The sequence below is a fragment of the Cervus elaphus genome, chromosome 23, assembly GCF_910594005.1.
Source record: "Cervus elaphus chromosome 23, mCerEla1.1, whole genome shotgun sequence".
NCBI lineage: Eukaryota > Metazoa > Chordata > Mammalia > Artiodactyla > Cervidae > Cervus > Cervus elaphus.
This window is the reverse complement of record NC_057837.1, coordinates 76,487,929-76,514,122: the sequence shown is the minus strand read 5'-3', so window position 1 is coordinate 76,514,122 and position 26,194 is coordinate 76,487,929. Positions and strand designations below refer to the sequence as shown.

Here is a 26,194-nt window from a genome sequence, read left to right as displayed (position 1 = left end):
AGATGGTCATAGCTACAGTGTCTGTAACGGGGAAAAGCAGGAGGTAGCCTCATAATGGCCGTTCGTAGGGAATGGTTAAATATAATAAATGAATACATTTATCCCAACACTGTCAGAGTGTGGTAGATCTGTTTACGTGGACCTAAAAGAAGGCTTATAATCTATTGAATGGGCGGGGGAACCATGATGCAGAGCTATTACTGCAAGTATAGTGCTATTGTTTGTGTTAAGTAAATGAGGTCGCCAACTGTGTGTGTATCTGTATATTTGGATGTGCATGGTTTCTGTCTTGAAGGTTATATCAAACTTGAGCTTTCTCGTGGTGGTAGTGTTAGAAGCCAGACTTTTAAAAATTGTACTGTTTGAAGTTTTCTTTTTTTAAATACTGTGCTGTGCTTAGTCACTCAGTCGTGTCTGACTCTTTGCGACCCCATGGACTGTAGCCCGCCAGGCTCCTCTGTCCATGGGATTCTCCAGGCAAGAATACTGGAGTGGGTTGCCATGCCCTCCTCCAGGGGACCTCCCCAGCCTAGGTCTCCCATGTTGCAGGCGGATTCTTGACTGTCTGAGCCACCAGGGAAGCCCGAGAATACTGGAGTGGGTGGCCTAGCCCCTCTCCAGGGGAGCTTCCGACCCAGGAATCAAACCGGGGTCTCCCGCACTGCAGGCAGATTCTTTACCAGCTGAGCTGCCAGGGAAGCCCAGTTTTTAAATACTACTTCTGTAAAAATAAATAAATGCAGCTCTTCCTGTTCTTGAATTCTTATCTTCACTTGAGCCAGGGATGTGTTTAAGTAGGACTAAACTAAAATTGGAGACCTTACTCTTCATCATGCTTATCTATACTTCGTTATACGCTCAAGGTCCATTGAACCCAATTTATATTTTTGAGCTTTTTTCTAGTTCTGTAAGAATTGATATTAGTGACTTTTATTCTTTTTCTAGAGGTTTAAAAGAGCAAGGTAAAAATATACTTAATTTTGAAATTAGAATGATAGTCTGTCTTACAATCATGAGGGTCCTTTGGACCCTTTTATAAACCTTAACATTATGGACTCTTAATTTTCTTGTGTTTTGAAACATTTTGCTGCTTGTCATCCTACATACTATTTCAGCACTATCTCCTAAATCTGCAATAAACAAGACTAAAATAATAAAGAAGTGGAAGAATGATGAAATCCCTTGATGGATGATACAGTCATGAAATAATTGTCACTGTTGCATCATCTTTAATGTTCTTATTGCATTGCCTAATGCATCATACTTTCTTTCAAGAAGATACAAAAGAAGACTGGAGATACTGGTCTTTTTACTCTGTTATTAGCTTTTGTTGAACCCAGGTGAGAATTCAGAATTTTTCTTTTTCCATTTCTACTGGCAAACAAAAGAAAACTGATGGAGGAAGACATTTTCCTTGTTAGACCAATCGGAAGATGAGTACAGAGAGACAGACAGCAGCACTCTGGGCTCTCATGGGGATGGGGAGATTGAGTGTGGATGTGACTTGGACTGGGAGTCTTCAGATAATACCCTAGATAAGTTTGCCCAGACTAAAGAGTCTGCGAGGGGACTGTGTTTCTGTGGTGTATGAAAAAGAGACATGCATTCTCTCCTGGCCAGTCATTCAACAGGAAGGACTTTGACCACACAGTATTTTACAACAAGAACTGGACCATCCTGTTTGGACTTTCTGAAAATATATGTGTGAGAGCCTTCTTGCATATGATGTTTAGCCACCAGAATTTTCTTGCCACTTAATATCCAGAAAATAACTGGATCATGCAGAAGGAGGTGTGTGTATTGAAGGAAATTGATGATACAGTAATGACAAAAAGATCATTAGGCTGATCCTTCTCTCGGTGTTTATAAACCTGGAAATGAAAGCATCTTGTAGTTATGGAGCAAAGGAGATGGCTGTTCTCCCTTCAGCGGTCATGAGTCATTTTCAAAAGTACCATGTTTTGACAGTGCGAGTACAAGAAGAATTAGAATCACGATGAGCCGGAGCCCACGGGAGTGGGTTTGCAGTCTGGCATCGTTACTGTGGGTTGTGCTCTTCAGTTCAGGCGTGGCAGCTGGCGAGCCGTTAGCTGTGTTTGGTGTCTCTGCCTGTTTTGGGTATATTTGCCTTCATTCCTGACTACAAACCTGGAATAAAAAGTTAGGTTTGTTATTTTAATTTTTTTATTAAAATCTATAATGGAATGATTTTTTTTTGTCCTTTTATTCTGTATGTTATTTGTACAATGACTTTTTTTTTTTTATAAACAACATTGTAGTGGTTTTTGCCATACATTGCCATGAATCAGCCATGGATTTACATGTGTTCCCCATCCTGAACCCCTCTCCCACCTCCCTCCCCATCCCATCCCTCTGGGTCATCCCAGTGCACCAGCCCTGAGCACTTGTCTCGTGCATCCACCCTGGACTGGTGATCTGTTACACACTTGATAATATACATGATTCAATGCTATGTAAAATGACTTTAAATATAGAAAAATCTAGAGGGTCCATTGGAGCTGGATGGTAAATGGTGGTGATTGTTTTTCTCTGGCATGTTGAGGGTTAAGCATGGTTCAGAGTGTTTTTGTTTTTTTTCCTTAATGTTGCCTAGATTTTATTGCTGAACCATACACTATGGGATTGATGTTAACAGTAATTCCCAGTTCCTGAAGGTAAGACTAAGGGCCCGCTACAGTTTCCTCATCTCATTGGGAATGATATTTGTGGATTTTTTTTGAGTCATTTGCTGCTTCCCCCATTGCAACATTTTGTCCAATCTAGATAATATTAAAATTATTTATGTAAAAGCAATATAATCTCTCTTCCAGATATATGTATATCTTTGTTTTCTGATTTGCATTTTTATTTTACTGGCTGCTTTGTCCAGTCTGCAGTTCTGTTTGAAGCAGTAGCTTCGAGCCGTGAATCTCAACTCTGGTCGCTACGGGACTTTTTAAAAAACAAAAAAACAAATACCATGTATAAAACGGATATCCAGGCCCTACCTGCAGAAATTTGAGTTCAGGTATCTGGAGCGGGGCTCTGGCATCTGTATTTGTGCAGCTCCCGTGTGATGCTGACGCTGCTGTGCTTGAGGAACAGTGGCAGAGAGTTAGAGTTCAGTGGTAGACCAGGGGTCCCCTAGACTCGGGGTCCCCTAGACCAGGGGTCCCCTAGACTCAGGGGTCCCCTAGACTAGGTGTTCCCCTAGAGTCAGGGGTCCCCTAGACTCAGGGGTCCCCTAGACCAGGTGTCCCCTAGACTAGGCGGGACCTCAGTGTGTAAAATTCAAAAGTGACTAAGTTCATTAGCAGAACTTGTCAGTTTGAATTTTAGAGTATTTATAAAGGCGGTCAGTGAGAATGATTTATCTGAATTTTCACAACAACAAATTACACTATATATTGTTTTTGTCCATTAAAAAACAACAACAAAAACCCACATGGCTGGGAAAGATCCAGTCCCATTTTAGAGCAGTGGTTAACTCTCTTGTGGGAAGGAGTGTGAGAAGGATTTCATTGTTTTCTTTATCAAAGGAGAAAAATAATGTCAGTGGTGTTTAGTGTTGCCATTTGTTATATCCTGTAGAGTTGTGTGTTACATTATTATCTGTACTTTTCTGTATGTTTGAAACAGATCAAAACTAAAAGTAAAAATTAAAAGGAATTGAACTGGTAAAATGAACAAAAAAAACCTGGAAAATTGGGGTACATGAATGGCAATTGAAGTCTTGTGTCAGCAGCGCCTGGTTTATTTCCAAATTTGGTTCTGGTTGCACCTAAGGAAAACAGTCTCATTGACAGAGTTACATATCATGAGAGTATGTAAATAGCTCATGTATTTTTAAAAAAATAGCTGATGTATTGTAGAAATCTCTGAACTCTTCAAATAAACAGCTGTCAGCAGATGTGGTTGTGCACAAAAAGTGGCCTTAAATACAGTCTCAGTGCTGTGCAGCTGTCCCAGGGTCCATTTTCAAAACCCTTTCATCACGTCGCATAGAAACTCCAGGAGTCAGGGACACGTTCAGCAGTAACTCTGCCTTCCCCCACCCCCGCTGTCTTCAGGCCCGTGGTAAACCTCTCTCCTGCTTCTGTCTCTGTACTTAACTGTTGTAGATACCTCGTGTAAGTGCACATTTGTCTTCTGTGTCTGACTTACTTCGTTTATCATAATTTTTCAAGGTTCCTCTGTGTTGTAGCTTGTTTCACAATTCCATTCTCCCCGCCCCCCCCCCCATTTCTTTTTAAGACTGACCATTGTATCTGTGTTCCATGCTTTTTTCATCCATTCATCTGTTGATGGATGTTTGTGTGATTATCGTCTTCTGGCTATTGTAAATAATAATACTGCTGTGAACATTGATGTACACGTATCTGAATACCTACTTTTAATTCTTTTGAGTATGTGTTTAGCAGTGAAATTGCTGGATCATACTGTAATTCCATGTTTAAATTTTTTAGAAACCCACCATACTGTTCTCCATTGAGGCTACACCATCTTACATTTTCAACAGAAATGTGCAAAGATTGCAATTTTTGCACAACCTTGACAACATTTGCCATTTTCTGTGGCTGTCCTTATGGGTGTGAGGTGGTATCTCATTATGGTTTTGATGTGCATTTCTCTTTGAGTAGTGATGTTGGGTATTTGCGTATCTCCTTTGGAGAAATGTCTGTTCAGATCCTGTCTCCATTTTTGAATTACATTGTTTGTTGTGGAGTTGTAGTTTTATGTATTCTGGACATTAATTCTTTATCAGATATGTGACTTGTGAGTATTTTCTTCCGTTCCGTGGGTTGTCTTTGTTCTCTTGTGTCCTTTAGTGTACCAGCACTTTTTGGGTAGTTTTTTTGTACTAAAGTTTTAAATTTTGATGAAGTAAAAATTTATGTTTGCTTTTGGTGTTCTATCCAAGAAATCATTGCCAAATCCAGTGTCATGGAGCTTTCCCCCTGTGTTTTCTTCTAAGAGTTTTACACTTTTAGCCCTTAGATTTAGGTCTTTGATCCATTGAGTTAATTTGTGAATGTGGTATGAGGTAAGAGTCCAACTTCACCTATTTAAAAAATAAATTTTAAACCGAACCTCTGTGGAACCCTAGAATTCTAAGACACCTTGCTTGGAGATTTATGGCTTTAAAGATTCACTCATAAAAAGGCAGGCCCTCTTTCTCTTTAGGGTTTTTAATCAACAAGTGAAAAACTGTGTTTGGCTTACTAAACCATCAGAAATTGCTATGTAAACAGTATATCACCAGGCAGCAAGTGAAATGAAACCAGATGGAAAGAAAACATTATCACGAAAGGAGAGACGAAATTACATTGTCTGGTTAAATTTATGTGTATAGGATCCTATTCTTAATTATTATTATTTTTTTAACTTAGAGCTTTTATGTATAGCTTGAAATATGGATCCTAAGTTAGGGTTAGACTCTACCTCAAGAAATACACAACAGATCAAATCCTGGATTTTGCTGCACATTGCCTGTTCAGTAATTTCAGCCACAGGTTCCTGTCATAGAAATTCTGATCTTTAAAATAGGACTTCAGAAGTTCTTTGACTAAAGAGTCCCCGGGAATAAGAAAAACACGGTGCCTTGCCATGTTTTGGGGTCACTGCTGATCTTGTTTGTCGTGTTATCACCCCTGCGCAGTATGGAAGCCACGGGGGCCACATGCATGGAGCTCTCTGCCCCCTCAGTGCCCCCTCAGCCCCCCTCTGGAGGGCTGTAAACGAACCTTGTCACAGAGCCGGAGGCCGCTTCTGTTGAAGGCTCGTGGTCCTGGTGGTAAGGGACCTGCCTGCCTGTGCAGAAGACATAAGAGTCATGTGGTTGATCTCGGTCAGGAAGACCCCTGGAGGCTGACATGGCAGCCCACTCCAGCATTCCTGCCTGGGGAATCCCGTGGAGAGGAGCCCGGGAGGCTGCCGTCCTTGGGGTCGCAGAGTCGGACGCGACTGAGCGGCAGCCAGTTCTGTTGGTTAGCATCTTGCACTTTCGCCAGCAGTAGTCACGTGTCAGACCCATAGTGGTCTTGTAACTCTTTCACTGCATCTTTTTTAAAAGTGGTTTCTAGCGACTTTTTGTCCAAAGAAGAAACCCACACACCCCGGCGGCGAGACCTGCCCTTGTCCTCGCTGTGGCCCAGCTAGACTGTCTGTGCTTGGACTTCTTCCAGGGTGTGGCTTGCCTGTCCCCGGGGGGGACAGATCCAGGGGGCTTCGGGAGCCCCGCTCCCCGAGCAGCCGCGTCTCACCATCAGGCTGATTATATGTAGAGCCCTGTTATGTGTGGATGGTTTATGGTGTATTTATGAGGTACAAACTAACTAAAATTTGATAGGACATTTTTAAAAACCTTTTAAATCTCACTGACACACAGTGCATGTGTCGCCCTGTTCACGGGGTTGGTGCTCAGTCCACAGAGCCTAGGTTCAGGGCTTTTAATTTTAAGGTTTATCATCGCAGCTGGGATCTTGACAGCTTTTTAACACGCATTAACTGCTAACCGGTTATTCTTCCCTTAGGTAAATGGAAGAGAGTCGGAAGAAGAAAATCTCAATAAATCTGAAATAAGTCAAGTGTTTGAGATTGCACTTAAACGGAACTTGCCTGTGAATTTTGAGGTAAGCTTATTTTATGCATCTATTATACTCTTGGTGTTCATCATCAGAATAGTATTTTTCCCAAATAACATTGGAATGATGATCACATATATGCGAATCTTCACATCTGAGATTCGGACTTCATATTTAGCAAAGCAGTATTTGGTCCTAGGGCAGCCGTGAGTCTCCAGACAGTCCGTAGGTGGCCTCAGTATGTCCGTGAACCTCCTAAAATGGTCTGAAGGGGATCGTGTTTATGTTGCCATGTGTTTTCTTCTGGAGGGAGGGTTCATTGCCTTCATAAGAGTCTCAGAAGCGTATGCTACCCCCCAAATCCCAAGACTCTGCTTAAGTGCCCAAGTAATTGTTAAAAGAACTTAGGTTTTGTCATTGTCCAGTGTGTGCCTCCCAGTTTGCCCATTTAATAACCTCAATCTGTTGTTGGAGACTTTATGGTCTAAGAACAGTAATTAACAATTACTAGTTCAAAATGGAAAATAAGATCATTTAGTGTATGTTTCCTTCAAACACACAGTGAGTCCAGATTGATTAGGCAGGTCAGGGGTATTTTTTTTTATTTTAGGTTTCCCTAGCTTTGGAAAATTATTTGCAAATTCTTTCATTTGATCTGTGCTTGGCTATGCAAGGTTGTGTTTTAATAGTTTTTTTAATCAATTATTTGGTTTTTCAAAATTATAAAGTATATGTATATAATTAGTTTTCCAAAGCGCTTTAAGCTCAACATATTAGTTACTTCAGACAAATGAAATTTGAGGTGGGACATCTGCTTAAATGGAGAAGGAAGTGCCACCCACTCCAGTGTTCCTGCCTGGGAGATGCCATGGACAGAGAAGCCTGGTGGGCTTCAGTCCACGGGGTCACAGGGTCAGACACAGCTGAGTGACTAAGCGCAGCATGTCTGCTGAAAACAATTCCAAGTGGCTCATAAGTTCTTTGGGCCTATTTCTGTTTTTAAAAGCCTGCCTGAAATGTATTATCCTGTAAAATACTTTAGGTAATCCCCAGATTTCATGTCTGACTTCCATGACTTTTATAAGACATCTCCTATTATGTACTAGTGCCCTAAGCTGGCTCCTGAGTTCAGTCCTTATTCTCTCATTAGAATAGTGATGAATTCTGGCCTAGCCAGCCGTGCTCACCTGCTGCCATGAGGCCCAGATGGGGGTGGGGAGCTGCCCTTGGGTCACAGGGCCACCCCGCATCCCGCGGCAGTACCCCGCCCCGCCCCAGCAGGCAGGAGTGTCTTTGCCCCCCTTCCAGAGCGCAGCATGCCAGATGGGGCTGGCATCTTCCTCTCTGGCCCCGCATCCCTCCCAGCCTCCCTCTCTCTGTTCTGGGAGGGAGGCAGTGAGACGGGACATTCAGAATAACAGGGCTGTTGCTGGGTGGGACCCAGGTGGGCGCTCCACCCGAGGAAGCCTCAAGGTCTCCCTGGGAACCTGTTGTGGAAAAGGGAAGAAACACTTTTTCCCCACACTAGTCCCTGCTGAGGAATTAGTGTGGCACATGAATGGGTGTGTAAAGACCTGAGGGAGGGATGCGAAGACCGTGGGGTGGGAGAGGCCTGCCTTCTCAGGTCACGGAAAGGTCACAGAGGTGACTGCTGGCCAGGCCCGCGACCCCAGTGATGCTTCTCGCCTGCTCACGCTGATCTCTGCTCTGCCTGAGGGTCCCCGAGCTCCCTGGGCCTCAGTAAGGGATTGCCAGTTCCTATTTTTGCTGTGGAATTCGGGGACGAGATTGCCTCTGCCCCACCTCGACTTGTGTTTGGGTTTCAGACTTGCCTTTCAGACTCTGCTGTTGAGGAATAAGGAACATACAGCAGGGAGTCGTCAGGTAGTCACAGAAGAAATTGTGGGAATGCCCTCTGGTGGCGACTGTCTCTTAAAGTAGTTATTTTAAAACAGGACAGTTTGTGTGTATGTGTGGCATTGAGTTTGTTAATGTGAGTGCTTATATTATTAATTAGCTCTCACGTTGATCAAATGTTCATGTTAGCTTCCATTATTAGGTTGAGCAGGAGCTTTCATTTTTTTCCCCACAGTTCTGTCTCTGGCACCTGGAAGATTAGTTGGCGTATATTGGATATTGGATGCTCAGGGAACAGTTACTGAGTAAATAAATAGGGGTTTTTTTTGTTGTTGTTGTTGTTTTGACAGCAAGATATGTCATGTTGGAAGCAATAGAAGACCAGAACCGTTCATATAATTTTTCAGAAAAGTATAGACGGTTTGCTTTTTGATAAAATCGTTGCAGTTAAAAGTATCATGGCTCTGACTGACAAGTCCCTGGGAGGCAGCCGTGACCTGATCCCACTGAATATGTTCCAGGTCAGATTGCAGACACAGCTCGGTGGTGGGTTTATGATGTCAGCAGCCGATGAGAGTGGCTGCCGGAGGGCCCAGGATGGGCGTGGATTTGATGTGACCCGTCGGGGTGGCTACTGTTAATTCTCGAGTCTAGTCTGAGGACGTGGAGAGCCCTGCTCAGGGAGGTGGGCCGTCGGGGTAGGGGGGCAGCCGGCGGGCTTGCTGAGATCAGCCTGCGGCGCCCTGGGAGCAGGGCTCTGCCGCAGCCTCCTTCGTAGGGCAGCGGGCTGCTTCCTGATCTGAGGTGCCCCGCTCTCACCTTGGGGGCACAGCACACGAGGGCTCACACGCTTTTCCTCGCCGTCTTTTCCACTTCTTTCTTTGAAATTTTTCAGGCCAGTGGAAAGTTTAAGGATAGGACCGTGACTGTTGCCTTCACATAGGATCCCAATGCTTAACACTTTAGCACCTTTGCTTTTCTGTTCTCTAAATGCACACACTTTTCTGTATTTTATTTGGCAGAATCATCTGAGAGTAAGCGGCAGGTTCCATGTGCTCTGGCTCCAGATGTTTCAGTATGTGCATCTTAAGAGCGAGGACATGATCTTAACTAACTGCAGTCTAATTGTCCTCACAGGAAGCATAACACTGCTGTAATACTGTTAGCTAATGTGCATCCTGGTCTCGCGTGTTGGCATTGTCCCCATGATGCTCCTCTGTTTTCCTGGTCTTGAGCCTGGTATAGGATCACACATTGTGTTTAGCTGGTGCATCTCTCTAGTCTCCTTTAATTTGTTACTCGGCCTTTTTTTGGTCTTTTATGACATTGGTATTTTTTAAAGTCAGTTTTATGTAATGGCCCTAAATTTGGGTTGGTTGGATTTTTTGCCTCATGATTAGTTCTAGTTTGTGCTTTTTTTTAAAAACAGGAACACTGCAGAACTAATGTCAGGTCTTCCCAGCATTGCATGATGTCATTTTATCTGAGTCAGTGACGCTAGTTCTGTTGTCTACACCGGACGTGTGCCCCTCCAAGGAGACTTTCTTCCCCTTGTAGTTAACCCACAGCCTGTGGGGAGACGCTTGAAGGTTGTGTATGTCCTTACAGAGTTCCTCAGTGTTTCTAGCAGTCATTGATGATCCTTCCCAGCACCGGGTATCCCTGTGGTGGGTGTCAAATGTTCATTTTCTGCACGTCCAAAGAAAATCTCCCCCTGCCTTACATTGTGCGTAGTCGCTCAGTCGTGTCTGACTCTCTGCGGCCCCACGGACTGCAGCACCCCAGGCTCTCTGTCCATGGGGATTCTCCAAGCAAGAATACTGGAGTGGGTTGCCCTGCCCTCCTCCAGGGGATCTTCCCAACCCAGGGCTTGAACTCAAGTCTCAGGCACTGTAGATGGATTCTTTACTGACTGAGCCACCAGGGAATGTGTTAATTTATATTAGTATAGATTCATTCTACATGTTACTTCATTATTCTCGCTTGTCATTTGAATGTTCAGATTGCCCTTCAGACTAGCTCTGGTATCCTTTGACATGCCTCTATCAGGTTATTTTTGGGGGGCGAGGGGATGAGGGGTCAGATTTCTTGAGTATAATTTACATGAAGTAAAATGGGTCCTGTCTGTGTATATGATTTGATGTGTTTTGATAGTGTAGCTGTGTAACTCCTGCCACCACTGTGATAAAGAACATCTTCCATGCCGTTAAGTTTCCCGTGCCCCCTAGCAGTCAGTCCCTTCCCTCCATCCTCACCCTTGGGCAGCCACTGATCTGATGTCTGTCCATATGTTTTGCTTGTTTCCAAAATATTACATACATGGAATTATTGAATATACTGCCTTTTTTTTTTGTCTTTTGGGACTTTCCCTTTGTCTGTTTATTTAACAGGAATGGGTAATAACATTTTGAGAAGCTTGGAAAGAGCACATAAAAATACAAAGCCATCTTAGAAAACACAGCCCAGACAAGACCTTTGCGTAATGACATTGTAAATCATGATGAGAAAGGCCGTAGTCCTTGTTCTGTCCCTCCCCTCAGGCCTCTCACGTTGTGGCAGGTGGCCCCCCAGCTACCGTGTGTTCAGTGTTGTCCCTTTAGAAAGTTATCATCTGGAAGAAGAGACACAGATGCATAGATCAGACTTTTGGACTCTATGGGAGAAGGTGAGGGTGGGATGATCTGAGAGAACAGCATTGAGACATGTATATTATCAAGTGTGAAACAGATCGCCAGTCCAGGCTGGATGCACGAGACAAGTGCTCAGGGCTGGTGCACTGGGAAGACGCAGAGGGATGGGATGGGGAGGGAGGTGGGAGGGGGGTTCAGGATGGGGAACACATGTAAATCCATGGCTGATTCATGTCAATGTATGGCAAAAACCACTACAATATTGTAAACTAATTAGCCTCCAACTAATAAAAATAATTGGGGGGGGGGAAAAGGAAAGTTATCATCTGAAAAGGTTACAGATGTACTGGCAAGGGTATCTTATTGCCTATTATGTGGCTTCTTTAATGTAGTGCAGATTTTGAGTCCATGTGTTGTATGCATCAGTAGTTTTATTTCTTATTTCTGAGTAGTATTCCACTGTCTGAATTTACCACAACTCACTCGTCCATTTCCCAGCTGAAGAACATCTTCATGGTTTTTAGTTGTTAGTGATTATGATTAAAGCTGTCACGTACATACATAATCTCATAATCACTAACAACTAAAAACCATGAAGATGTTCTTTAGCAGGGAAATGGATGAGTGAGTTGTGGTGAATCCAGACAGTGGAATACTACTCAGAAATAAGATGGACTACTGATGCATACAACGTGTGGACTCAAAATCTGCCCTATGTTAAAGAAGCCGCATAACAGGCGATGAGACAGTTGTATACTTGGGCTTCCCTGATGGCTCAGCTGGTAAAGAGTCCGCCTGCAGTGGAGGAGACTCCAGTTCGAGTCCTGCGTCGGGAAGATCTGCTGGAAAGGGATAGACTACCCACTCCAGTATTCTTGGGCTTCCCTTGTAGCTCAGCTGATAAAGAATCCACCTGCAACGCAGGAGACCTGGGTTCAATCCTGGGTTGGGAAGAGCCTCTGGAGAACGGCATGGCAACCCACTCCAGTATTCTTGGCTGGAGAATCCCCGTGGACAGGGGAGCCTGGTGGGCTGCAGTCCATGGGGTCGCAGAGTCAGACACGACTGAGCGACGTAAGAGCGCGGCACCCGCCGTGTATGAGAGCTTTCGTGGTTCTGTACCCTCTCTAACACTTCATGTGGTCGGTTTCTAGTTGGTGTAGTCGTAACTTACGGTTTAAATTTGTATCTCCATGCATACTAGCAATATTGAGCATGTTTTCATACGCCTGTTTACCATCTGAACATCTTTGGAGAAGTGTCTGTTCTTATCTTTTGTCCTGTTTTTGAGTTATGTTTTATTATTGGATTTTATGTGTTCTTTATATATTCTGAATACAGTTCTTTTCTCAGTTAGGTATTTTCCAGATATTTTCTCCCAGTCTGTGGCTTGTCTTTTCATTTTTAAACAGGATCTTCCAAAAAGCAAAAATAATTTAATTTTGGAGAGGTCTGGTTTGTTAAATTTTTCTTTTATGGTTCATGGTGATTGTAATCCACCTGAGATAATTTGCCAAATCTAAGGTCGTTCTCCTTTGTTTTCTTCTAGAAGTTTTGTCTCTTAAGTTTAGATTTATGTTTCATTTTGACTTATAATTTTTTTATGTACTCATGAGGTAGTAGGCAAGGTATTTTTTCTTTTGTGTTTTGTATTTGGAGGCCTTATTGTCCCTGTGTCCTGGCTCTCACCTCCCCTTTTCCGATTCAGAGACCTTCCTTCCTTTGTGATACAGCAGTCTTTTCGCCTTACCTGGAACGTTCCCTGTTCTAACTTTGGCCCTGGCAGAAATGGAAATTCTAATACAAATGGTCTCAGCTGTTCTTCCGAGGAGTTGTGGTTCCCTTTAACAGAGTGGCATGTAAGGGCTGGGCTGAGGGGAGGTCGGCTGGTTGCTGCTGCAGGTCGTTGCTTCCAGACCCTGTTAGCAGAAGATAGCACTAGGAGGTAGGTACACTGTTCACAGAACCACAAGTTCATCCCTCTAATTTCAGGCCGTCATCACAGGGCTCTTCCTCTGTTTCATTCCTCCATGTTTGGATCTGTTCCTGTCATGAGACTCGGGCTCCCAACAACATCAGTATATTTATCCACACCTTCAACAGCAAACATCCTAAGCAAAGTCTAAGTTATCTCCACACTTTGTAGCTTCACGCTGAAGGTGTATCCTTTCAGAGCATTGCTTTCGTGACTTCTTGGATTATTCTTCCTCTGTGCTAACAGTCTATTATATAGTGAATATAGGTATCTTAAGTGCACAGCCCACTAAATTTTAGCGTGTGTGAAAACCCATGATTCACTATCCAGATAAAGATACGGAACTTTATCATAACCTAAGTCCCTGTGCCCCATTCCACCCAGAAACAGCTGCTTTCTGCAGTCTCTGTAGATTTGTTTTCTGTGTTCTTAGACTTCATGTAAATACAGTATGGATTGTTTGTTGTTAAGTCCCATCCATATGTTTTAGTAGTTTAATGCTGAGTGGTATTCCACTGTAAGAATGGAATGGAATATATCCATTGTTCTACTGACAGACATTGGATAGTTGGGAACTACTATAAAGAAGGCTGCTAAGTCGTCTTGGGTGCACGTGCAGTCAGAGTTGCTAAGTCAGAGGGTAGGTGTTCATGTAAAAATTGTCAGACTATTTCCCAAAGTGATTGTACCAATTTACACTTCTACCACTTGCTCCCTGTCCTTGTCAAGAGTACCTGTTGAAGTATTTTTTTAGTTGAGTATTTGTCTTTTTATTATTGACTTGTAGGATTTCTTTCAGTGTTCTGGGTATAATTCTTTTGTTTGATACGTATATTGCAAATATTCTCTCCCATACTCTGAGTTCCCTTTTTTACCTTTTTTCCCCCCAGATTTTAAACTGTTTATTTTGTGTTGGGGTATACAGGCAGTTAGCAATGCGGTGGTTGTTTCAAGTAAACAGCAAAGGGACTCAGCCATACATATACATGTATCCATGCTCCCCCAAACTCCCCCTTTTTTACTTTTTAAATGTTATCTTTTGATGAGCAGTATTTTAATTTTGAGGAATTCTAATTTTACTTTATAGTTTGTGTTTTTTTTGTGTCCAAGAATTCTTTGCCAGCCTCATGGTCATGAAGTTTTCTCTTATGTTTTCTTCTGAAAGCTTTACAGTTTTAACTTTCATATTTGGGTGTTTTAGCTTAATTTTTGTTTTGGGTAGAATTTGAGATCTTGGTTATCTAGTTGCTCCAGTGCCATTAAAAAAAGAGAATGCCATTGCTTTTGCTCTGGTTTGTGTTTGCTGAACATCAAGAGGCTGTATATGTGCAGGTCTGTTCTGCTTTCTGTTTTATTGATCTGTTGGTTTATTGCTAAACAATACCATGATGTCACAGATTCTGTAGCTACAGGAAGTCTTGAAGCCTGGCATTGTAAGTCTGCCGACTCAGTTGTTCTTTTCAAGGGTATCTTTCCTAATGTAGATTGGATTTGATTTTTATCTTCCTTCTGTATGATTATGTGATCACTTTAATATACAGTTAGCTTTCTGTTCATAATCCATTTTAGTATTTTCCCCCATTTCCGTTGACTTATATTTTAAATATGTGTAACCGTAAATGGTCCACAGTGTCAAAACTACACAAAAAGATACTCAGAGGTGTCCTCTTGTTCCGCTACCTCAGTCCTTCCCCCCACCTACTGTAGGAAACTGTTTAATTCCATTGGTTTGTGCTTTATCCTTCCTGAGTTTCCTTTTGCAAAAAAAGAAGCATATAAACACATACGTGTGTCTATTTATGTGTGTGTGTATGTATATATAGATTTAATACTCTGCACCGTTTTTTTTTTTACACTCTTTGCAGTTTGCTTTCTTTACTTACCAAGTGCTAGAAATCACTGTATGTGTTTGGAGATTTTCTCATTCCTTTTTATAGCTCAGAGCAGCCAGTATTTAATAAGCTCGGCCTTGGCTGGCAGCTCAGAGCAAACATTAAACTTGAACTCTTAGTGCTGCATTTATTTCTGGGCGTTGCTGGGCCAGCTGCCTTGCTGCCATTTGCAGGGGAGCACGCTAAACTCGGGACCGTCTGTGACCCTGGGTGGTGGGCACAGAAAATGGTGCCCTGTTCCATGGCTCTTTTGGACTCATCAGACCTGAGAACTTTAACAAGTAGGGGGAAGAAAGAAATGGGGGAAGAAAGCATTCAGAATTCTCCACATTGACACTGCCTTCATTTACTGAGTCTTGGCCTTAATCGCCCTTTCCCTGGGTTTCACGCTGAGCAGTGTGCCTCGCAGCCGGTAATGCGTGTCTGTCACGCTTTCACTCAGTCTTTCCCTCCAAAACAGGTTGCCCGGGAGAGCGGCCCACCCCACATGAAGAGCTTTGTGACCAGGGTGTCGGTTGGGGAGTTTGTGGGGGAAGGTGAAGGGAAGAGCAAGAAGATTTCAAAGAAAAACGCTGCTATAGCTGTTCTCGAGGAGCTGAAGAAGTTACCACCCCTGCCTACAGTGGAGCGGGTGAAGCCTAGAATCAAAAAGAAAACAAAATCCATAGTCAGGGTAAGAACGTGCCTGAAAGAAGAGGGCGTTTCCATTGCCCGAAGACAGCTGGGGGTTTGGAAGGTTGGTGAGAGAGGCGGGGTGCCGGCCCGCACACACCCGGCCCCGCGAGTCCTTACAGGGCCGCCTGGTGCCGCTCCCGGGAGCCCCGGGTCAGGCGGGTGCCGGGCCCGGCGGAGGCCCCAGGTGTGGTCCCCGCGAGGAGCTGTGGTCATCTGCGGGGAGAGGAACCTCAGCTGCTTGTCTTGTGCCCGCTGCACGGTTCTGAGTGTGCGGGAGACTCCTGGGCGGAGGGGTGTCCGGGGTGGGCCAGGAGTCAAGACCCATGCACCTTCTGGGTTTTTGAGTCATGCTCATGGACCATTCAAAAATTATACTGTCCCCCATCCTCCCAGAGAAGGGAGGGGTTCCATTTTGGGACAGTTATGAATGCCAGGATCTGTTTTGTTCTGATTGTCCATTAGTTTCATGTTGTGTCAGAATACAAGTTTTTCTCACACACAACCTAACATTCTCTGCATAGGAGAGTTAGCACACTGTGGCAGTTTCCTTTGTCCACTTAATGTCTCCTCCGGTGGCTGTTACCAGTGAGCAGATGAGGATTCCCTGTGGGAATTTTAGGTTCTTTCCACACGGCGTCAGCATTTCCATATTTATATATAAATATATAAATGATTTCTGGATTTTGAGTCATCGTTAAGAAAGCTGGAAACCCATCCTGATAATGCAGGCTTTGGGGTAGTTTTAGGAAGAGTTTGTTAAATTTTCTACCTCTTCATTTATTATCATCCATTGATATTTATTGTTCAAAAGCAGACATTACGATGATGCTTGCCTACTCATAATGAATGGTGATGTTGGTTTGCTAAGAAGACCTAAAATCACCTCAGAGCAATCAAAATCATTGAGGCATCTTTGAATGAAAACAAAAGGTTTAAAAAAGATGTGATTAATTCTGAGCCCTGAGATGAATATAGACGTCTTCAGCGGTCATGTCCCGGCGTCTGAATTGGCAGGCTCCTTTCTGTGACTAACTCGGCACGTGTTCTACCCTGATTGTTCCTCAGCTACAGAGCGGCCCCGACTATGGCCAGGGGATGAACCCGATCAGCAGACTGGCCCAGATCCAGCAGGCGAAGAAGGAGAAGGAGCCGGAGTACGTGCTGCTCGCCGAGCGGGGCCTCCCGCGACGCAGGGAGTTTGTCATGCAGGTGGGCTGGCCGGGCTCCGGCGTCCTCCCGTCTCAGCCCGAGGCAGGCCAGGGCCAGGCCCTCCCTCAGCAGGCTGAGCCCAGTGCCTCACCCTGCCCGCTGTGTCACTGAGATCATGCTGCTTGCCATAACTTGATGCCTTAACGCGTGCTGCACGGCGCCCGGGCTGCAGTATCAGCAGGAAGGCACCTGCTGCTTCTTTGTTATCCCTCAGAGATTTATATTGTCTCATAAACTGTGTAAAGGATCTGTTCCTGCTCCTCCTGATGCTTCCGTAGGATCTGGAATCCATGGACTGGGCTTACACTTCAGATTGTGCAGAGGGAACAGCTGCTCATACGGGCAGCTGAGTTTGTGGTGGGGATTTCATAGTGTTTTCCGGTGCAGCAGTGTAGAGCTTATAGAGCACCAGCGGTTACCCTGGTGTCTCCCTCCACCGCCAGAGGGCAGGAGGGGGAATGATCCTTCCACGTACAAGAGAGAACTGAAGCTTGTGGAGAGGCCCAGTAATTTGCCCAGGATCAGATGGCTGGGGATGCCAGGTTGGGATTCAACCTCACACCTCTCTTCACAGGCCGGGGTTTCCTTGACTTTTGTGACACGGAGCTTTTGGTTTTGGTCTGTCGTCAAGACCAGCTTCCCAGGTGGCTCAGTGGTAAAGAATCGGCCTGCCAATGCAGGAGATGCAGGTTCAATCCCTGGGTCGGGAAGATTCTCTGGAGAAGGAAGTGTGATGGAGTTTACTGGTATGAAGTATAGCACACAGTTTACAGGGACTGTGTAACACCCTCTTGCACATTTCACGCGCCTGTGACTTCAGTGTGGTGGTCACCTGTAGCAATGTCACAAAATGAGACGCGTGTGAATTCTTTATTCCTCTCCGGTCCAGCAGGGAGGTTTGCTCGTGTCATTGTTGAGTGACTGCTACTAGCGTGAGTCCTGACTGCTGTTTTTATTTACATTAACGACAGAGACACGTCAGAGCTTAACTCACAGAAACAGTACGAACAGCTGCTTTGCTGTATCAGATAATTTTCCAGGACTGGAAGTTTCAGTTTGCTGTGCCGGTTACGTCATGGCTGCAGGCTTGACGACACTGTAAAGCTTAATCTGCATGGTTAACCGTCACTTATGTCTAAGAAAACACCCGTGCCTGTGGCGACAGTTACACGGCTCTGTCACTAAACCAGAAACCATTGAATTGTGCAAGTAAAGGGAGCGAATGGTATGGTATGTGGATTATAACGCAATAAAAAAATTTTTTTAGATAGTTAAAAAGAATAGGTAAATCAGCAGAGTAACTTAATCCTTGAGAAGCAGTATTGCCAGAGTCTGGTGTGAGTGCTCCCTCTGAGCAGGAAAGAGATGTGTTGCCTCAAGTGGACAACAAATACATACCACAAGTATAAAGAACCTCAGGAGTGTAGATACTTTTAAAATGGAGTCCAGCTAGGAAGTGATGCATTTTAAGTATTCATTATCTCTGTTGGTTAAAGTAATTTAATTATAAGCTTATATAATTAGTTTAGTAATAACTACCTTTAACCACCAGCTCTCCAACAAATTCTTCAGTATTTCATGATGCGCTCTCGTGGGCTGGTGGAAACCAGCTCCAGGGCAGCACTGTGAAGCCTTCCAGCTTCTGATCGTTCTGGGTTTTTTCCGTTCCTGGTGGGTCTTTATTCTGAGCACTGATCCGAGTCCTGTCTTCCTCACATAGGTGAAGGTGGGAAACCACACGGCAGAGGGCTCGGGCACCAACAAGAAGGTGGCCAAACGCAACGCAGCCGAGAACATGCTGGAGATCCTTGGTTTCAAAGTCCCGCAGTCTCAGCCCTCCAAACCAGCCCTCAAGTCAGAGGAGAAGGTGCGCCCTCCGGCTCTGTGTCCTTGCTCTCTCACTGCAAGATGCCCTTCTCACCGCCCGGGGCCCTCAGGCTCCTCCGGCGCTGAGCTTCAGGGCACGGCTGCCCCCAGCCCTGGCTGTAAAGCAGCCCTGCCGAGCAGGGTCTCACCTGCTGCCCCTTACCCTGTGCTCAGAGGCGGGCGCACGTCCGGGCTCCGGGCATGGCGCTGGGTTAGGTCGTTACTGGTCCAGTGTCTCTGTGGCCTGGGATGCTTTGCTGGAGGCCAGCTTGCTCTAAACCAGTGTGTGATTCTGTCATTTGTGCTTTTAGAACGAGGCCTCCATAAAAGATTCATCAACCTTAGGCTTTTGTTAATTCTAGAACAGGCTTTGGTTTTCCTGGGACATGGGGATAGCGTGATGTCAGATCCAGGGCCAAGCCATAGTCTCAGTTTGCGGTTTCTTTTTCATTATGAATTGAACATTAGATAGAAATGATCCCATGTTGAAAATTGCACTTCTGCCGAGGTTCGTAAGCAGGACCCGCATCAAAAGCCGTGGCTGACCTTGTCTGCAGATGCTGGGTGGTCCTTGTGGGATAAACCTGAAAACACCAGGACTGATTCAGTTCTGCTGGCCAGTGCTGTCAGCAGGGACAGACGGGTGGTGTCAGCTGTGGCCACATAGTAACTGGGATCCCAGGCACTCACCAGAGAGTCTGCAGACACCCTGGACTTGGCTTTGGGGGTTTCATTCCAGAACCTTCCAGGGCGTCATAGGCACCTTCATCTTCCCAGAAAGGGGACTGCTGTGTTCGGCATAATTTTTATCGTGTAATATTTTCCACCTTTGATTCGTCACCTTATCCTTTAGTTGGACATGTGCTCCCGGAAACAGTCTTTATTTAATTGTTTAGCATCAACCTAAAAGTTTCTTTCTTGGTCAGCTCTATCAGTCTGACATCTTCCGGCTCTTCCTGGTTAAACGTTCCCCTCTCCTCTTGCGAGCGCCCCTCTCTTAGATGCTCTTCACGGGCAGGCTGACGTGGCTGCGTGTGCGCCTGGGGAGGAGGCAGGGGCTCCTCCTGCCTGTGCCCTCTTATTTAAAAGTTAATAAACCAAGAATTGTTGGTTGGTGTTTGTGTAGTTTTAGACAGCAGGAACTAATTTTTGAATGGTTTCATTGATGCTCATGGCCTTTTTTGTTTTTTTTTTTTTTAAGACACCTATAAAGAAACCAGGGGATGGAAGAAAAGTAACCTTTTTTGAACCTGGCTCTGGGGATGAAAATGGGACTAGTAAGTGTGATATTAACACTGTCCTGATCTGAATGTGCTTCTGGTCTTTGCGTGGTTCCCGGTGGTAGCAGGTGCCTGGTGAGCGAGTTACAGAGTTTGGTGTTTGGCTCCACCGTGTCCCCGTGCTGTGCTGAGGGAGGGCCAAGTTGGGGCTTTGTAACTTTTTTCCAGGCAGTGCATTTGGACTTGTGTTGATTTGTCTGTGTCCCTCCCCAGGCAGTAAAGAGGATGAATTTAGGATGCCTTATCTTAGTCATCAGCAGCTGCCTGCTGGGATCCTCCCCATGGTGCCCGAGGTTGCCCAGGCAGTGGGAGTCAGTCAAGGACATCACACCAAAGATTTCGCCCGGGTAGCTCCGAATCCTGCCAAGGCCACGGTAACTGCCATGATAGCCCGAGAACTGTTGTATGGGGGCACTTCGCCTACAGCCGAGACCATTTTAAAGAGTAACATCTCTTCAGGCCACGCACCCCACGGACCTCTGACGAGACCCTCTGAGCAGCTGGACTATCTCTCCACAGTCCAGGGATTCCAGGTAACCGCCGGCTTGGGCTGGGCGGTCTGGGCCTCAGCACGGTCCTCTCTGGTTTCTCTGGGAATGAGGCACCTTGTATTTTAAAGCAAGCTTTTTGTCTGGGTGGGTGGTTGGGGGAAGCCTGGCGAAGGGTGATTCTGCGGGAGGGAGGAGGCATGGGAAGTGTTAGAACCCTGGACAGTAAGAGAATATTCTCAACCTTTGGTGAACTTAAAATTCCAGGGCAACCATCATAATGAAGCCTCTAATCCAGTGGTCGTTACAAATTTAGACTGCAGTGAGAACAGCTGTGTTGTGCTGGCCCTTTCTGCCTGCTAGGAAAGGACACGGCTTTCAGATCAGGGTTTTGGAGTAGATGTCTAGGTTCTTGGGAGATTCTGGAAGCTGGGGCTCTGGTATCATGCCTGCCCCTTCACAGCAGGCCCCACGGATGGCCTTTTGTGCCTCCGCGCTGAGACCAGGACGCGCCGGGCTGAGACAGGGACACAGACCCAGAGCCACAGCCCGACGCCCCCTTGACCTCCTCTCCTCTCCCCGTCCCTTGCCTCAGCTCTCTTTTCCTTTGTAGGTTGAATACAAAGACTTCCCCAAAAACAATAAGAACGAATTTGTATCTCTTATCAACTGCTCCTCTCAGCCGCCCCTGATCAGCCACGGTATCGGGAAGGACGTGGAGTCCTGCCACGACATGGTACGTCCCCCGCTTGCTGCTGGCCTCAGGGAGACAGGGAGGGGGTTCTCCGCAGACTGTGGGACAGCAGACTGCTCTGTAGAGTTCATCTCTCTGAAGACTTCTAGATTATTGGCGTGATGTCTCATTCTGTTTATCAGAACTCATGGGCTTTGGCCTACCCTCTCCCACCTTCCCTTGCTGATCTGAGGGGGACTCGGATCCTGAAAGGCTCCAGATACTGTATTCATTTCACCTCTGACCAGAAAAAGGAATTGCATCCCCAAGTTCCAGCAGCTTGGAAAGCCTCTCATTTTAATGTTCTGTTCAGATGAAATTGTTACTGTTAAGAAATACTAAAACCAGGAAAAGGAATTGATTAAATTAATAGACATGAACTGTGGTATATTCATCTGATAGAATATAATGCATTCATTATATGTCACTGAGGGGAATGTATTCTAATGCTAACACAGAAACATAGGTTTTACATTAAAATGGGGATATAAAATTTGTAGTCTGGTGACCACAGGATGAAAATACTGTAATGTAATACATACTAAAATTATCAGAGGGTGTGATTCAGGGAGGTAACCATGGGTAACTTCTTTAATTTGTATTTTTAGTTAGAAATGCACGCGTGAGAGGGTTGTTCAGTGGGCCCGTGTGCTTTGCTGGGCAGTGGAAGCCCGCAGGTGGCTGAGTGTCGTCGTGTACTGTAGTCCTGAGCGGTGGCCACGGTTTGACTTTGACTTTTCATTCTCACCAGGCTGCACTGAACATTTTAAAGTTGCTGTCTGAGTTGGACCAACAGAATACAGAGATGCCAAGGACAGGAAATGGACCAATGTCTGTGTGAGTGAGCTGATTTACATGGAAAGGCAGTTCTCTTCCTCATTTGCATTAAATTCAAATTGTCTGCTCAGCTTAGGAGTGAAACACTTGTTGACTTAGTCACTTTCTGTCCCTTTCCCCTGAAAGGTTTCCAGGTTTTGGGCAGAGAGTGCTACCTTTAAAAAAAAAAAAAAAAAAAAAAATCTCTGACTAGGTAGTACAGTCACGTGGTGCGAGTCAGTGACCCTAAGCGGCGTCCACGGTGATCAGTCCCGCCCTCGTGCGGTCCAGCCACACCGTTCTCTGGGTTAGCTTCCTGTGTGCCTTTCCTGTGTGTTGTCTTAATGCAGACACATTTCTTTCCTGATTTTCCTCCTCCCCCCCAGAGATAACATCCCGTCTACCCGTTCTCTCCTTTGCTGTTTTCACTCGACTGCGTTAGTCGCTCAGTCCTGTCCGACTCTTTGCGACCCCAAGGACTATACAGTCCATGGGATTCTCCAGGCCAGAACACCGGAGTGGGTAGCCTTTCCCTTCTCCAGGGAGTCTTCCCAACCCAGGGATCAGACCCGGGTCTCCTGCACTGCAGGTGGATTCTTTCCCAGCTGAGCCACCAAGGAAGCCCAAGAATACTGGAGTGGGTAGCCTGTCCCTTCTCCAGGGGATCTTCCCGACCCAGGAATTGAACCCAGGTCTCCGGCATTGCAGGCCCCCAGTGTATATCAGTTATAAAGTAGGGCTTGAACTAGCAGGCTTCTTGATATCTGCTAGTTCCATTTTTAACATGGCTGGGCATAATTCTCTTAAATTTTAAAACTTAGATCATTTTCATGTTTTTCTTCCTTAAAGGTGTGGGAGGTGCTGAACTTTATCTGGCCATGAATCATTGAAAAATCCCAACATATATACTGAAAATGCTGAAACTGCTTTGAAAATTTGGAATTTCTGATACCTCCAGTGGGCCGAGAGACACGATGGGTAAAGGCCTGGAGACGGCAGTGGTGAAGACGGCGGGACCCGAGGAGGCGGCAGCTGCGGGGGGCTGGGCGGCTCACAGCCACCCCGGCTCCCTTGGGAAACCGCAGGCCCGTGGCCCAGGCACCCGAGTGTTGGTTTTGGTGGGGTTCTGTTGTTTGTTTGTTTTGGGTGTTTTTTATTTTTTTCTTGCTGTGCGGAAGCAGCAGCAGAAGGCACCGCCCCTTCTCAGACTGGCTCAGAACACTTGGGGAAACCCTGGACACCGCGCTGCAGAGGCCTCAGCCTGGTGCCGGGCTGAGAGCACCGGAGAAAATCACACATGCTTCCTGCCGGGCCGGAGCTGACCTGCTCGGCGCGCTCTGGCCCACACCTCCCGCGGTACCCACAGCCACCACTGCTCTCTTCCAGAAGAGAGATGTATTCTTAGTTTCATTATTTCCTTTTGATTGAAATGACACTATATAAATTTTCATTTGAGTTTCTCAATTGTATCTAGTTACATAGCACAGTTTAGAAACTTGTCTGAGACTGACTTTATCAGCAATCTAACCGGCAAAGATCATATCCATGTGTATGTGGTTATACATTTTTATTTCATTGGACTTATTTAACCCAGGACCATTTCAGTGATGCAAATTGTGTGCCGTCTGGTTTAGCTGAAACAGTCCTGGCCTTGATGAAACCTTGATGAAGTCTCCCACAGTGGTATAAATTGGACAACTTAGGAATTTTAAACTTTAACCGATCATTTGGTTCCTTTTCTATTTTATTTTTTGTTAATGCACCAGGATTTAAATGAACTTCGATCTTTGTTTTAAAGATTATTAAACAAATTGTGTGTATATAATACAACTCTTGAGGACACGTAGCTCTCACTACACTACAGGATATGGTCTCCACGTAGCACATACACAACTGCAGGTTGATTTTCCTTGAGTGCTCCATACTGTTGGTTACATCTCCATGGAGGGCTGAAAAGAACGACCCATGTTTCTCTCTGTAACTCTTGCTTCTGATGTCGTGTTGCTCTGCACAGACATGTGGGCGGTGAGGTCCCGCGTAACGGCCCAGACAAGCACGGTAGCCTTGCGAGTTAAGTACTGCTTGGATTCATTGTTTACGCTGGAATTTTTTCTCCCCATGGAATGTAAGTAAAACTTAGTGTTTGTCACCAATAAATGGTAATACTAAATTTTTTTTTTTTTTTTGTTAATTTATTCTCAAATGCCACTACTGCTAGGTTGGTCCCTCCCAACCTGCCCCCAATCCCTTTTTTATTTTTAAGAGAAAAACTTTGTAATGCTTGTGATTCCATTTGGGCAAAATTCTGAAGATCTGAAATAACTTTATATCAAAACCATTGATCAATAAACAGCTACTAATGAACGTTTGGTCCTGTCGAGCAGTAACTGAAGAAGGAAGGGAAGGTGTGAGGGCATGAAGCGTGCTGCTGGGGGCAGAGCTGCCGGCGAGGGGCGTGTGGAGCTTGCTGCTAGCGGGCTGTTGGGTCGAGGCCCCGTGGACAGCTAGGAAGAGCATCTGTCTGTATGTGCACACACGCCTGCCGAGTCATGTATCTGTTTAAAGGCCACGCGTTTGTACTGATGCCTTCGGCACCTCGGCGTTCTTCAGCCTCCCCACTGTCTGTGTGTTTTATTTGGCTGCGTGGGGTCATGCAGGATCTTTCATTGCGGCGTTTGGACTCTCTGGTTCTGGCTTAGTTGCGGGCTTAGTTGCTCCTGGGCCTGTGGGGTCCCCAACTAACCTGGTTGGGTTAGTTCCCCAACCAGGGATCGACCCTGTGTCCCCTACACGGCAAGTTGGAGTCTTAACCACTGGACCACCAGGTAAGTCCCTTGGCTGATTTCTCAGCTGTGTATTGGCTCCAGCTGCCAAAGTCTTCCGCAGGAAGTGGCCTAGGATTCCCCCGGGCCTTCGCTTTTCTGTGCACGTTCCCTGGCCTGGGTCTGTCTGCCTGATGTGACTGTCCTGTGCGCCGAGCGCATGCTCACCTGGTGGATTCAGAACGCATACCTGCAAACACTTCTCTGGACCGTGATAATTTTGTCGACTGGCTCCTTGGGTTCACAAAGAACAGTGTAAACCAGGCTGAATCCAGCTGAGAAACCTGGGAATGCTCAGACCCTCCACAGCCCAGGACCGGGACTTCCGGAATGGTGGATGGCTAAGGGGGGTGGGGGGCGGTGGCGGCCAGGCCTAGAGTGTCCGTCCGAGATCCCCGCCCAAGTGGCCCCAGACCCGGCCCGGCTCCTTCTGCAGTGGTCTGTCATCGCTGCCCTCAGCGGAGGCCCCGGATGAGGGACAGCCCGGGGGATGGTGGTTCTGTGTGGCTGAGTCTTCTGTGCTGTGAAGAGCGCCTGTGACTAGATCACCTCGTAAAGGGTGGACACTGACCGGAAGCAGCTCCCCAGCGTGCAGGGCTGGAAGGTCAGCACCTTCCACTGTCCTGCAGCCCAGGCGCTGACGCTGTTTCCGAGAGTCCCCGCTCGGGGGCTGAGGCATTGGCCGACTCCCTGCTGGACGCTCGGAGCCTTCCTGCCTCCTCCCAGGCACTCCCTCATTCTGTCCTGTCCCACGCTCAGGGCTCTTCTCGGGGACGCAGACCCTCATCCATGTCTGAGCCTCTCCCAAGAAACAGGGCCACGAGAGCAAGAGTTCCTGTCCGTCTCAGCTCAGTGGGAGGGAACGGATGACTTCTGGAAGAGGCCCCAAGGCCTGCGGCTCTGTCGGCCACAGCAGCGATGTCTGCCACCCTTTATGCAAAACTGTTCTTTCCCTATCTTTTAAGTATGATCCCTTCTCCCTTTTGAGGCCATAAAATGTTGAGACTCTGGTGACTGTGTCCACAGCTTTTGCCACGCCGTGTCTTTCTGATTCACTTTTACTTTACTTCATCCAGTCCTTGTTGAGCTGCTTGGGCATGAGCATCCGCTCCCTGGGGAGACTGTTTCGAGGCTGCTGGGTGTCATTCCCAGAGATTCTGTCACAGTAGGTCTGGGGTTGAGAATGCGTTTCTAATAAGGTCCCAGGTAATGAAGAGGTACTTCTAGAACTAGTGTCCTGAGCAGCGAGACCATGACATTGCTAGTGATTTTTATCCTGATACAAAAACACAAATTAAATAGGACAGACAGCTTTGGCTTCACTGTTGTGGGCTCCATAGGCCACTGTCCCAGCCCATCTATCCTTG

General features: G+C 46.0%; 1 protein-coding gene across 10 annotated transcripts in view; it reads left to right on the top strand.

Moving 5' to 3' along the window:
• Positions 1 to 24,369, top strand: part of STAU1 (staufen double-stranded RNA binding protein 1) — a 54,768-nt gene extending 30,399 nt beyond the window's left edge. For 6 of the 10 annotated variants that reach the window (XM_043885124.1, XM_043885129.1, XM_043885133.1 and 3 more), the window contains 9 exons: positions 6,534 to 6,632; positions 15,381 to 15,674; positions 16,679 to 16,822; positions 18,543 to 18,689; positions 19,890 to 19,965; positions 20,182 to 20,501; positions 21,070 to 21,192; positions 21,941 to 22,026; positions 22,855 to 24,369. In XM_043885124.1, the coding sequence (XP_043741059.1) occupies positions 6,534 to 6,632; positions 15,381 to 15,674; positions 16,679 to 16,822; positions 18,543 to 18,689; positions 19,890 to 19,965; positions 20,182 to 20,501; positions 21,070 to 21,192; positions 21,941 to 22,026; positions 22,855 to 22,870 (1,305 nt within the window). In that variant the 3' untranslated portion in view covers positions 22,871 to 24,369. The remainder of the gene's footprint in view (positions 1 to 6,533; positions 6,633 to 15,380; positions 15,675 to 16,678; positions 16,823 to 18,542; positions 18,690 to 19,889; positions 19,966 to 20,181; positions 20,502 to 21,069; positions 21,193 to 21,940; positions 22,027 to 22,854) is intronic. The other 4 variants (XM_043885125.1, XM_043885130.1, XM_043885126.1 and 1 more) reach the window with 3 other exon arrangements.
• Positions 24,370 to 26,194: the final 1,825 nt, after the last annotated feature.